Below are 14324 nucleotides of genomic sequence, written 5' to 3'. Positions count from 1 at the left end.
TGTCTCCAGGCAGCCCCCAGCCAGCCTGGCTCTCTAGTAAGTGTCTTTAAGTGAGTCACAACTTCTGGGGTCTTCAGCTCCTCCTCTGAAGGTCACCAGGTCAGGCAGGAGAATCTCTGAGTATTTTTCAGGCGCTGATTCCCGCTGTGCTGGTGTCTGTCCAGGAAAATGGGTCCAGCGTTGAAAGATATGCCTTGCGAGATTTCATGAGAGATAAAAATACTATGTATTGAAATGGGTGTTTCAGACTACTGCAGGAGAAGGTCAGTTTGAATTAAAGAAATATATAAGTGTAAGGGGAAAAAGCATATATATATATATATGAATGGACTGAAGAATGGACTCAGATGCATGAAATTGGATTAATTAGAAGCCTTGATTCATGATACTTCTTTCCTCCTCACCCTCCGCCCCTCCCTTCCTTCCGCCTTCCTTCCTTTCTTCCCTCCCTCTCATGTGATAAGTCCTCATGAATCCATGTCCCAACAGGAATGCTGGGGACCTTGTCAATTACTCACATTTAGCCACGTGGTCCTCATCTTATCCCTCCAATAAAGGCTCATTCTGCGTTCTCTAACATTATTTGTAAAGGAAGTTTAGCTCTGTTACTTTCAAGTGCCTGGCGGGCTGATTCATAACAAATAAAGCCTTGCTGGAGGATCTGAGGGTCTGCTTTAATGAACAGCTCAGTGGCTTCTGGTTAGCAAATTAATTATGGAAATGTACATAAGAGTCTCTCAAGTGTTCAGAAGCTATTTTTCTTCTGTAGAGTGGATTCCCGTTTCAGGCTTATTTATCCTCTTAATTTTCCTAACCCACTACTTTTCTCTCCTGGTAAATGGTAAGTTCCTTGTGGAATTATCCTCAGTTCTAGACTTGGTTGAGGGAAGAGCTTTGCTGGGGCTCACCCCAGGCTGCAGCCAGCTGCTGGATTTTCTGGGAGGGGTTTCCTAGGAGAATCACAAGACAGACACCGTCCACTGAGAGCGTGCTGGGCCCCAGCATGTTCATTTTGCCTACATTATTGTTGTTGTTCAGTCGCTCAGTCGCGTCTGGCTCTTTGTGACCCCATGGACTGCAGCACGCCCGGCTATGCTGTGCTTCGCTATCTCCCAGAGTTGGCTCAAACGCACGTCCACTGAGTTGGTGATGCCATCCAACCATCTCATCTTCTGTCGCCGCCTCCTCCTCCGGCCCTCAATCTAGGCCCTGCTCACCCAGAACAGCCCTATGAAGGAGGTGCTGTGATGGGGCCATTTTACAGATGAGGAACCTTGAGGCCCAGAGAGGTTGACCTGTTTACTCAAAGTCAACAGCTACTATGACTGGCTCACATCAGAGCAATGGCTTGTAACCATTAAGTGACTTGGGGGCTTGTTTCTGCTCTTATAGGGCAGCCTGGCACAGAGCCAAAAGCTGATTCTGAGGGTAGCCCCTCTATGTGTGACCCCAATTCTGGCGTGTGGTGGCTGGACTCTACTCTGCAGAGGACAGAGAGCCAGGCCCTAGGCTCATCAGGCTGGCCCATCCCTCTTCCCTCCAGGAGGCTTCTTTCCTCCAGAAGCTTCTTCTGCCAGCCCACCAGCAAGTGGCCCTGAAGGGGGTAGACCCCTGGGATTCCAGCTTAAAAAACTGATGATCGCTTTCTTGTTGATTCCCTGGAGTTTCTGTTCCTCTAGGGTTAGGGTTAGGTTCATGACAGAAGAGCTGAATGGTTTGGGTTTCTTTCAGAACTTCCAAGGTGCTGTTGGTCTCTGTACTAGGAAAACCTCCAACCCACTTTGCTGTCCAGCAAAGTGATTATCTGGCAGAGGCAGAGAGTAAGCTCAGGCATCCCAGGAGGTCAGGTCCCTCTGGGGTAAGGGCCCCACATTGGACGCGAACAGGGGCAGGCCTGGGTTGGCACTGGGGGGCCATTTTAATCAGATGGTGGTGACATTGAGGCCCAGGGCAGCTCTAACTGTGTTCCTGATACGAGCTGAATTAGAGGGAAGAGAATGCCTCCGGGAACTTAGACCACTGACTATTGCTCTTTCAAAGGCAGCTCAGATTGGGCAGTGGGCCCCTCCCATAAAGTCAATAGTCATCGACCAGTTGGGAACTGGGCCCCAGCCAACCACAGATGGTGTACTCCACATGACCCTCTCCTCCCCAGGGCGCAAGTGTCGACACCTCCACCTCATCCCCACGCTACGTTCTTCCTGCATCCCGTCCTGGCCACTAGCCCCATGGCCACATCCTACTGAGCCTTGGCATCCTGGCTCCAATCTCTGAGATCTTCCCTGACCCAGCCTCCCATCCTTCCAGCTGTCCGGGTTCTTCTTCCTTCTGTACTTTAGCCTCCACCCACTGGAAACTCCACCTACTCACCCTCTGGCCTTCCGTCTTCCAATTCTGTGCTTTCTGACATTGTTCCATCTCCGAACGACACCCTCAGCTTCCGGGCCCTTTGCCTTCCCCCTTCCCTCCAATAGCCAAGTCAGTGATGCTTAACTAGGGGCAATTTGTCCCCCAGGGACCATCTGGCCGTGCCTGGAGGTTTGGGTTGTTGTCTCTGGGGGTGGGGGTGCTACTGGCTTCCAGAGGCAAGGATGCTGCTGACCGACCTACGGTGTACAGGCTGGCCCCCAGTGAGGAATGACCAGCCCCAAATGTCACTAATGCCTGAGCTGAGAAACGCAGGCCGAAGCTTTCCGTGTTGCTGCCTTGCAGGCTGAGTTAAGGGGCCTGGTAAGCCTCTATGCTCCTGATTTCTGTTCTCTCTTCCTCCTGCAGTTGCTGTTAAAAACTTTCTTCCTTTCGCTAGATCTCTGGACCTCACCTCCCCTTCCATGGAATGAGGAAAGGCTGCCTGGGGGATGAGAGAGACCACCTCCAAACTTCCCCTCTGCACAGCCAACCTTCCCTCCCCCTTGTACTGCCTCGGCTCAGTTCTCTTCCGGGGCATCCAGATTCCTTGAGGACTTCAACCGGGTCCCCTGACCACCTGTGTTATTCCTGTAGGTTTCCAACTTAACTCCTCTGAGAATCACAGCTGCGGTGCTAAAAACAAACCAACATACAGAACCAAAAATGTAGACTTCTGGGCCCCACCTACAGGGATGAATGTTCAAAATATGACTGGGCTTCCCAGGTGGCTCAGTGGTAAAAAAAAAAAAAATCTGCCTGCCAATTCAGGAGACATAGATTCAATCACTGGGTCAGGAAGATGCCCAGAAGAAGGAAATGGTAACCCACCCCAGTATTCTTCGCTGGGAAATCCCATGGACAGAGGAGCCTGGAGGGCTACAGCTCATGGCATCGCAAAAGAGTCGGACACGGCTTATCGACTAAGCAAAAACATGGGGTCAGTCCAGGAAGCTACCTGTTCAACCAGCACCTTGGCTGACTCTGATGAAGGCTGGACCAGAATTTGAGAAAAGCTGATACTCATCTTTGGTCATCTCAACCTCTCCATCTTGATTTGCTCTTTACCATTAGCATGTAACATAGACTCACATAGAATTCATTGTCTCCTCTGGGGAGACATGGGGAGTGGTGGATAATTATATTGGGTCAGTAGGTGGGATCAGGGTCGCTTCAGGCAAACTGGAAAGTAATTTTTAAATTTCTTAAGTTCCTTACATTCTTGACACACCTCCCCCTCATCAAAGAAGCAGATAAATTACCGCCAGTAACAACAAAAACATTCCTTCTCTGCCTCCACCACCCCTGAGTTCAAGTGGACGGTGTTGTGTAAAGGTGTGCAAGGAAGCCCCTACCCCTACCCTCTCCTCTGCCCGGGCTTCCAGAAAGATTGTCTGCCTCCCGGGCCTTTTGCAGCTCTGGCCTGTGTGGCTCCTACCACCGCCCCCCCCCCCCGACCCCCGCCCATGCCAGGACACTGCTCTGGGGACGTCACCAGCCACATCCTGACGGCTCACTGAAGGGGACACGTGCACTCCTGACTTCCCCTGACTTTGCGGCTGCACGTACCTGCCGCCACCCCCTTCTCGAGGGCTGTCTTCACTGCACGTCCACAACTCACTCTCTCTTCTCAGCTCCTCTGGCCACTACTTCTTGGCCCTTTTCTTTCCCTTTGTCTTTACGTTTTGCTTTTGAATTAAAGAGAGGTTAAGGATGGGTGGGGGGAGGGGCAGGTTTCCTGGAGGGAAAAAGAATGCAAATGAAAGAGCGAATGAATGAAACCGGACCGGAGGGGCAGCGGGGAGCCCCTATTAGTGCAGTTTCCCACCCACCCCCGGGCTTGCTGGCGCTCTGCACACATGTGTTTGTTTAGTGTCTGTCCTGGTGGGAGGATGAGCTTCTTGACATCATGAGCTGCGCTGGGCATGTCCTCCTATCTGGTCAGCCTTTGGCACCCTGGTGCCCGGAGTACATGTTGAAGCTCCTTGGCATAGACATTCTGCTGCTGCTACTGCTGCTAAGTCGCTTCAGTCGTGTCTGACTCTGCACGACCCCACAGACGGCAGCCCACCAGGCTCCCCCATCCCTGGGATTCTCCAGGCAAGAACACTGGAGTGGGTTGCCATTTCCCTCTCAAATGCATGAAAGTGAAAAGTGAAAGGGAATTCGCTCGGTCGTGTCCGACTCTTAGCGACCCCATGGACTGCAGCCCACCAGTCTCCTCCTGGGGCCAAAATAAGGGTCACGAAAGGAGAAGCCTGCAGGAATGAAATCATCAGACTCTCAGCTGGAGCCCAGGCTCTAAATTAGTGGCTGGATTTCTGTCCCAACTCTGAGGTGAGGGGCAAGTTTGCTTCCTTCTCAGTCCTAGAGTCACTTGGCCAGGGCCTGGAGGCGGTGGCCTGGACAGGGTGCATCTTGGCTGTTCAGCCCACTAAAGACTGCTTTGTGCCTGTGCCCCTTGAAGCCTTCAAGGAGAGGGCTAGGAGGGAAAACCAAGGCTTAGGGCATGAAACCGCTGCCTGGCCTGGGTGTCCATCAGGGCTGGCTGAGCCGTGGGGTTGGGGAAGACACTTGGAAAATTGTTCACTGGACGTGGCTGTAGAGCTCTCCAATTGCTTCCCTTGGGCACGAGCTTCTTGTACACCCGAGAGACAGACCTGAAGTGGGTGGTATATAAAATGTGCTCACTAAGTAGCAGTTGCAATAATTTCTGTTGACTTCAAATGTGTCTTCCAAAACCTCTGGGGCACTCGTAAGCCTGAGGGAGGAGGGCTTGGGTCTGGGAGCTGACTTGTCCTGCAGTGTTCGTCACAGCAGGCCTGGGATGTTTCTGGGAACGGCAGGGCCCTAACGCTTGCCCCTTGGGAAAAAAGCCGTGACAAACCTAGACAGCATGTTAAAAAGCAGAGACATCGCTTTGCCAACAAAGGTCCCTATAGTTAAAGCTGTGGTTTTTCCAGTAGTCACGTACGGATGTGAGAGTTGGATCATAAAGCTGAGTGCCGAAGAATTGATGCTTTTGAACTGTGGTGCTGGAGAGGACTCTTGAGAGTCCCTTGGACTGCAAGGAGATCCAACTAGTCCATCCTAAAGGAGATCAGTCCTGAATATTCATTGGAAGGACTGATGGTGAAGCCAAAACTCCAGTACTTTGGCCACCTGATCCAAAGAACTGACTCACTGGAAAAGACCCTGATGCTGGGAAAGATTGAGGGCAGGAGGAGAAGGGGTGACAGAGGATAAGATGGTTAGAGGGCATCACCAACTCAGTGGACATGCGTTTGAGCCAACTCTGGGAGATAGCGAAGCACAGCATAGCCGGGCGTGCTGCAGTCCATGGGGTCGCAAAGTCAGACATGACTTAGCCTCTGAACAACAAAGCAGCAGTGGGAGGGGATTATAAAGGTAAGAGCACCTAGTCCACTCTCCCTGCAGGTCCAGCGCAAGGGCATCATAGGGGGTGAACCCACAGGCGCCTCTGTGCCTGCTCAGGCCGATGGGGTTTCCTGAGGACACGCCAGGGACCTGCTGATAGATGGACGGGAGGCAGGTGACCATGTGGAGCCTGGGGACATGACAGGGCACCAGTCAGAGGTGTAAGGGAACCTGGAGCTAGCGGAAGAAGTGTCTCAGAAGACTCAGGAATATTCAGTTTGAAACCAGAGAGACCTGAGAGCCTCTATCTTCAAACACTACATTCCAGTAGATAATAAACTTCTTGACAGTAGGAGCCTTTTAGGGATCTTTTATCCTTATCAGAGAGAGCTCCCAGCTTCTGATTAGAACTGTCTGCGGGGCAATGCCTCCGGACACGTTCAAGTGTAGACGGATGGAACAGCCCTCTGGGAGGGGCAGTGACTATGAGATCATTGGTGGGACCGGGAACAAGGGAGGCCCCTCCCCATTGTGACTGCCTTGGGTGTTGTGGCTAAGTGTGGCCAAGGTTGTGTTGTGAGGGTGGGCTTTGTGGGTGTGATAGGAGAGCCCTTCCCCACTCGGGGACCAATGCTTTCTTCAGTGAGCTGCTCAGAAAACAGGGGGCTCCCTCTGAGCATCACTGGAGGTAGGACTCCAGCACTGGCACTCCCAGCTCCTCCAGCACTGGGACCCTCCCTCCCTCCCAGCCGGGACATCTTCCCATGAACGGGGCTGTACTCCCACCCTCTCCAGCCCCCTTCATTCTCCAGGACCTTTCCTTCTTAACTTCCACCTGCTGCTCAGGCATCTGCCGTGGCCTCCTCTGTACCTCCACCAGGTGAGGCCAGGACATGGACAGATGGACAGCTGGACCCTGACCCAGCCTCCTGACTCCAGGGCCTGCCTGGCCCAGAGCTCTTGAGTGTGGGCTGTGGCTGGGCTTCCCTGAGTGCACTTCCCTGCCCTTCACTCTTCTCGCTCACATGGGAGAGAAGCCCCTCCCCTGGTCCTGGGGGTCATACTTCGCCTGCCTTCCCACCCACCCATCGTGGTTCTGGGAGGAGGGATTTTCCTTATGGGAAATGTTTTATGACCCTTTGTGGTGATCCTGCCTTGCTGTTCTTGCTCCTTTGACTCTCCAGTGAGGCAGGGGCGCTTAGAGGTGGAAACTTACGGTTAAGAATCAGCGAGGTGATGCTCAGAGTTGGGGTTGGAGGGCTCCCTCGTGTTGCATGATGGAGGCACAGTCTCTTGAGGGGGAGGCCAACCTCTTCTGGGGCGATAGAGGGGAATGAGAGAGGGGGCCTTGGGGCCACCCTCCAGATGTGCCCCGGTGCAGAGGGGGTCCCCAGGGGGCAGCCAATTTGGCTGATGCCTTAGCCACAAGCCCTGCCTCTTGCCCTGGTCAGGTGACGTGGCACCTCTGGTCCCAGTCTCAGTGATGGTGGCCTTCGGGGGAAGCTCCGAGGCTGGGTTACCTGCTGCCCCAGGGTCGGGGTGGGGATGGGGAGTGGATCAGGTGAACTGGGTCATCGGATCTGGTTCTGAGGGTGTCTGGTCCGAGAGCTGTTGCCTTCGGACTTCAAATCTATTACTGTTGCGTGGGAAGCTTGGCCAGATATTTTGGCTGAAGGTTACCACGTTTTTCACCCTTTAGACTAGCAGTTTGCAGAGGGGTGGGGTGCCTCATCTGAAGTTGATCAAACAGAGTTTTCATTTTGAGGACTCAGAAGGTTCTGGGGGGTAATGCCAGAAACTCACTGTGGCCTGTGCCGTTTTTTCCTTTTCCCCCCAGCCCAATTGACCTCTCCCCCACCCCCGCCAGCATTTTATCTCACCAATACCTAGCATAAGGCCCCTCCCAGCCACCCCACCCACCCGGTGCCCGGAGCCCAGAGCTAATTCCTGGGGACGTCACACGCACCGCACCCTCTCCGAGCTGACTCCTGCTCTCTCTGTCCCCAGGCTGCTGAACAGGATGTCCGCAGACGACCGGCACCTGGGCTCCAGCTGCGGCTCCTTCATCAAGACCGAGCCGTCCAGCCCGTCCTCGGGGATTGATGCCCTCAGCCACCACAGCCCCAGCGGCTCGTCGGACGCCAGCGGCGGTTTCGGTCTAGCCCTGGGCGCCCACGCCAACGGTCTGGACTCGCCGCCCATGTTCGCGGGCGCCGGGCTGGGAGGCACCCCGTGCCGCAAGGGCTACGAGGACTGTGCCGGAGGCCTCATGGAGGACTCGGCCATCAAGTGCGAGTACATGCTCAACGCCATCCCCAAGCGCCTGTGCCTCGTGTGCGGGGACATCGCCTCCGGCTACCACTACGGCGTGGCCTCCTGCGAGGCCTGCAAGGCTTTCTTCAAGAGGACCATCCAAGGTACGGGGCCGCCGGCCGGGCCGGGGAGGGGTGGGGGTACGGCCCGGCAGGGAGCCAGTGATCCCCCAGAGCCAGCTGCCGGCGCAGGGCTGGGCGCCTCTGAATGCCAGGTTCTGGAGACTCTCCTTTCGGTCTCCCCAGGGCTTCTCATCCTGGGATTCTGGATGTGGGCTCTAACTAGCAGGCTGTTGTTGAAATGGCATTCCGCCCCTTAGGGGACCCCGGAAGATCTGCACAAATGCCTAGGTGTGCCTAGGATGGGAAACACTGTCCAATGTGTGACCCTAAAGAGCTGATTTTAGGGGGGAAAATGTTAGCAGCCCTATTTGCCCTGCAATTCCAGACCTCTTGAACTGTAATGGGTCTCTCGTTTTGTTCCCTGGTGGCTCAGACAGTAAAGCATCTGCCTACAGTGCAGGAGACCTGGGTTCAATCCCTGGGTTGGGAAGATCATCTGGAGAAGGAAATGACAACCCACTCCATTATTCTGGCCTGGAAAATCCCACAGATGGAGGAGCCTGGTAGGCTACAGTCCATGGGGTTGCAAAGAGTCAGACTCAGCTGAGTAACTTCACTTTCACTTTGTAATTGCGCAAGTGGACTGTGACTACCCTCTTCATCTTTAAAGAGTCAGGGAAGAGCAAGGGGATCTCCCCCTGCCGCCCACCCCCCCACTGCACCCTGACCACTCATCCTGTCCCATCCTGGAGTGGCCCATCTTTGAGGGCTTTTCACAAAGTGTGTGCTTATCGGCTGAGTCATGTTCCGAAGGCCATGGGGTAGCTGCCTCTCTCAATGGGTGGGAAAGAGCCCTCCAGGGCTGAGAAGTGAGTCCTAGGTAAATAGGGGATAATGATGGCTGCGCATGGTAACCAAGATTCTTACTACAGTAGGTCACAGGTAGAGCCCTTGCTTCATGCATCCCACTGACTATCTGTGAGTTCCTACTAAGTGCCAGCCTGACGCTAGGATAGACCAAAAGCCCTGCTCGTGGAGGTCACTGAGATGAGCAGATGCTGTCCCCTGGGGACAGAGACTGCAGACCAGACTAGAGAAAACTCAGGGGTGCTTTCCTGTCCCTGCCCTGCCTGGCGGTCCAGGGGTATCCTCCCTTGCCCTCCTCCCCTATTTCTCTTTTAGAAGAGGCAAGCTGAGCTTCCATGGATGATTCTTCGCTTGTTCAGTCAACAAGTATTTGCTTAAATTTCTTGTGAGAAGTTATTTATTAAACTAATTAAGGGTCCTAGGATGTTTCCAGTTTAACGTGTTAGTTGAAACGGTGTGTTGACCTGTCCAACTGCTGGGTGGGCTTCTGGGTCGCACAGCTCCATCCCTTACCTTACTGCTCAGTGCCCTTGGGGGCTGCCTCAGTTTCTCTGCTTTAGTTTGTTCCCAGGAAAGGTGAGATGGTGTCATGGCTACCTCACATAGAGCTGTTAAAAAGAGGCTTAATTATATACTATATATATATATATAATGCATTGTATGTATTATATATATAAAATACATTATATATGATGCATTATATATATATAAAGCACATATGTAAGTAATGCATTTTATATATATGTGTGTGTGTGTATATATATATATATATAGAGAGAGAGCACTTATGTTTTGGCCTGGCACTTAGTAAGTACTAAATAAATGTCTGCAGTTATTATTTTCACTTTCCTAGTATCCCTTAAGACACTATTACTTAGACAACAGACATAATCTGTTTTATCTTACAAAGCAGGTTTTTGTGATCTCATTAATTTAAAGAGTACAATTATTATTTTAACTTAACAGGATTTAAACCATTTTAGCTATAGATAAATTTCTTTATTAAATGGACCCTTTAAAAATATAAGCATGGCAAATATGCAAATAGTACATAGGAATTTTTTACTGTTTTATTCCAACAGTAAAAAAGTAAGTTTTCCTAGAACCCCAGGCCCCCAGTTCCCTGTACCTTTCCCAGAAGGAGCGTGGTACCAACTTCTCTCAGCAAATACTGACGGAACCCTTTTCTGTCCGGCACTGCGCTAGCCTTCAGCACCGTGAATGGATGTATGCTGGTCCCTGCTAGCTTCACATCCCCCAGTCTGGGAAGAGGCCCTGGAATTTCTAGATGTGAAAAGCACTATATGCAGTTCTAAGTCTCAGCCAGGCTTGAAAACCCCCAGTTCAATATCCAATTAATATCATTGGATATTGGAAGGATAAACATGAGATGTTTAAAACAATTTAAGCCACTGAAAGAGCAGTGTTTTTCTTCTAAAATTGGGATGTAATCTTGGTAAGATTGCCACTATTTTAGACTCCTGAAGGTCAGTTTTTGAAAAATTGTCTTTTAAGAGACAATTACATTTTCTTCTCTCCTTATTCCTTAATGTGCTGGAGAATTCTGGATCAAATTTTCTGAAAGCAGAGGCTGGTGTCGACTCAAGAATCCTGCTACACCCTCGACAGCAACCTGGGTGTTAAGAACATTCTCAGCAAGGGCCCACAGGAAGGATTTGTAAATAGTCTTCATTATTTGCTCCCACGAATAGGATAACGATCTTTTCCTAGAAGCCCAAAGACAAACAGAGCATTTAGTGCCATCGGAACTGGCCTGCTCTTGTCCCTTTTCTTAGTCACAGGAAGAGTTATTCATTTTCAACCAGAAAGACATATATGTTTGGAACAGGGACTGTCCATCTAAAGCTGATGGATTGCTCTGGCTATTTCATCAATTCTTTGATTTTGTTCTAACAAAGATTTTGATTTTGTTGTTTCTGAGCATAACAGTTGTAGGAAATTTAGAGATATGGGGAAAATATAAAGAGGAAACAAATTACCTACAATTGGACAACCCCAGAGATGAGCTTAGAACCAAGAGAGCATTAATTGAGTCCCTGCGCTGAGTTAGGGGCTTCCCTGGTGGCTCAGAGGGATAAAGAGTCTGCCTGCAATGTGGGAGACCCGGGTTCAATCCCTGGGTTGGGAAGATCCCCTGGAGAAGGAAATGGCAACCCACTCCAGTATTCTTGCCTGGAGAAGCCCCAGGGACAGAGGAGCCTGGTGAGCTACAGTCCATAGGGTCACAAAGAGCTGGACACAACTGAGCGACTTGACTTTACTTTCCTGAGTAAGGAGCTTCAGGGAGAGACACAGAGTACCTGCCCTCTAGATGCCAGAATCAAAGGTTTAGAGCAGGCGAGGCTACAGGCATTGCCTTAGGCTGCCAGCCCAGGGCGTAGTCTCCTAAGCACCTCCCTAGTTAAGGAGGATGTTCAGGCCATTTTGAACAGGGCCTTTAGTCACATGCAATAATAATCCATTTACAAAGTAAATGCCAGGACAGGTCTGAAAATCATGCTAGCTCACAGCCTCCCTTCCCTCTTTAGGTTCCTTCCATGTGCTCCATTCAGTGGTTACACTGAATTTGGACAATAGAAGAAATTTATGGGAACCAAGGAGTCACAAGAGACTTAGGGAGAAAGCCCTCAGAATCCCATTCCCTGCCTACAAATATTTACTGAGCGCTCACTGCTTACTGGGCTCTCAGTACTCTGCGCCGTGCTGGGGCTGCCTCTTTGGGGATGGGGGAGGTGGGCAAAGTGCAGTTTGCAGGCAGCTTTCTGCTTTTGTGAATCCAGCCGTCTTAGAACAGGGCCACACCTGTTTGTTTACATATTGTCTCTGTGTTGGTGCTTTGGTAGAGTAGTAGTCAGACCTTCAGGCCACAAAGCGTAAAGGATTTACATTTTTCTGACTTTTTGCGGCGGGGTGGGGGGGGCGGTGGGGGGGACTTACAACCCCCTGCACTTTGGCATTAGGTCCCTCATAGGTCTTCTGCTCTGTGAACTTGATGGTTAGGCAGAATCTGGTTGGACAGATCAATTTTTCCTTGAGTGTGCTGGCATCCCCAGGCTTATCCATCAAGTCCCTGAATTTGGACAATATGAGTCGGCCTGTGAGAGATGGAGCCCCTTTCTGTGGCTGGCCCACACAGGTTTCTGGGCTGTGGTACTGACCCACAGTAGTGAAAACCTTTGTCATGAGTACTGCAGTGGTGAGGGGCCCTTTTGAGGGACCACCCAGGCGTCCATGCTAAGCTGTACCTCCAAACCCTGACCCTCTCAGCAAGGACCCTGCTTTCTGTTCCGCTGATTGCCCCTCCGTGTGCTCCTGCGAAGCTTCTGCACGCGGATGATACTTCCTACACTGTACCGTCACTGCTGTTGGTCATCTGCTTCCCCGGCATCTCCTGAGGCATTACATTTATCTCGATTTTTCCGCCGAGCCCCATGCCGTTCCACAGTACCTGGCCTGTAGGAAGTTCTCAATGTGTCTGAGTAGAAGGCAATCCCTGAAGTGATCTCTCATTTTCCCAATGAGGGCAAACCAAAGACACTTGGCTAATGTGTGTATGTAAGCCTTTAGGATCTAGATAAAATAGTCACGTTTACTTATAAGCATGCTTGTTTGTTATGCTTGCATATTTTCAGTCACATTCTGTAAGACCATGTATTCTTTTTTGAAAAACCTTTTCCTTTTCAAAAGGCAGGGTTTACCCAAAGTTTCGCATGACTCTTTGATGAAAGTGTCTTTGCCTTCTCCAGAGCCACTTTCTGGGTCGAGTTGCTCAGCGTGGTGTTTCAGAGCATACTTCCTTCCACCTCTGTTCCACACACTCCATCTCTGTTATGGGAGATTTTGTGAGCCTGGATATGCTGCCGTCTCTCAAAGTTCTATTTGGAGCCCTAAGTACATTTCCTAGATCATTAGGATAGTTCTTTTTCAGTTGTGTCAGTTTTAAAAAATTGAAATATGGTTAATTTATGATGTTGTGTTAGTTTCAAGTGTACAGCAAAATGATTCAGTTAAACACATATATTCTTTTTCAGATTCTTCCCCATTGCTAACTGCAAAGTCACTTCAGTCGTGTCCGACTCTGTGCGACCCCATAGACGGCAGCCCACCAGGCTCCCCTGTCCCTGGGATTCACCAGGCAAGAACACTGGAGTGGGTTGCCATTTCCTTCTCCAATGCATGAAAGTGAAAAGTGAAAGTGAAGTCGCTCAGTCGTGTCTGGCTCTTAGCGACCCCATGGACTGCAGCCTACTAGGCTCCTCCATCCATGGGATTTTCCAGGCAAGAGTACTGGAGTGGGGGGCCGTTGCCTTCTCCTCTGCCCCAGTATAGGTGATTATATTAAGCATAGTTCCCTGTGCTAGGTAGTAAGTCTGTCGTTACGTATTTTATATAGTTAGGCTTCCCAGCTGGTACTAGTGGTAAAGAACCCACCTGCCAGTGCAGGAGACGTAAGAGATGCAGGTTCAATCCCTGGGTTGGGAAGATCCCCTGGAGGAGGGCTCAGCAACCTACTCCAGTTTTCTTGCCTGGAGAATCCCACAGACATAGGAGCCTGGCTGGCTACAGTCCATGGGGTCTCTCAGAGTTGGACATGACTAAGTGACTTAGCACGCAAAAAAGTAGTTGAGTCAATTTATAATTATGGTTTCCACAACATATCAGGTACCTACTGCTTTTCACTCTCAGTGTTTGCTATCGTGACTCCTGTTCCTGGGAATAACTAAAATTGTTTTAAATTTCTTCCTGCCTTTGTTATTGATTTAGTTGGGTGACAGGCCTTAATTGGGGTCTTCTTGGGGCAATGGGTCTCCTCAAATTGCTGTTCAGTATGAAGTGACTGACACAGCACCTCTGATATGAGAGACACCTCACAAAGACCCAGATATAAAGCAACTTGCTATTTTCTAAAGAGCAATGTTTGAGGGGACCTGCTGCCTTACATCGAAGCTTGTGAAGCAGTTGTTTGGTTCTTTCGTGAAACTTTATGGAGTCCCAACCTTTGTGCCAGGAGCTGTGGGTAAGCAAGACAGTAAATATCAGATCATATCAGATCAGTCGCTCAGTCACGTCTAACTCTTTGCGACCCCATGAATCGCAGCACGCCAGGCCTCCCTGTCCATCACCAACTCCCAGAGTTCACTCAGACTCATGTCCATCGAGTCAGTGATGCCATCCAGCCATCTCATCCTCTGTTGTCCCCTTCTCCTCCTGCCCCCAATCCCTCCCAGCATCAGAGTCTTTTCCAATGAGTCAACTCTTTGCATGAGGTGGCCAAAG

General features: G+C 50.8%; 1 protein-coding gene across 2 annotated transcripts in view; it reads left to right on the top strand.

Moving 5' to 3' along the window:
- Positions 1 to 14324, top strand: part of ESRRB (estrogen related receptor beta) — a 182301-nt gene that overhangs the window by 120719 nt on the left and 47258 nt on the right. For both annotated transcript variants that reach the window (XM_070378460.1, XM_070378459.1), the window contains exon 2: positions 7792 to 8201. In XM_070378460.1, the coding sequence (XP_070234561.1) occupies positions 7792 to 8201 (410 nt within the window). The remainder of the gene's footprint in view (positions 1 to 7791; positions 8202 to 14324) is intronic.

This window comes from Bos mutus, chromosome 10 (genome assembly GCF_027580195.1).
Source record: "Bos mutus isolate GX-2022 chromosome 10, NWIPB_WYAK_1.1, whole genome shotgun sequence".
NCBI lineage: Eukaryota > Metazoa > Chordata > Mammalia > Artiodactyla > Bovidae > Bos > Bos mutus.
The sequence above is the reverse complement of the archived record's forward strand: the minus strand, read 5'-3'. Positions and strand labels throughout refer to the sequence as shown.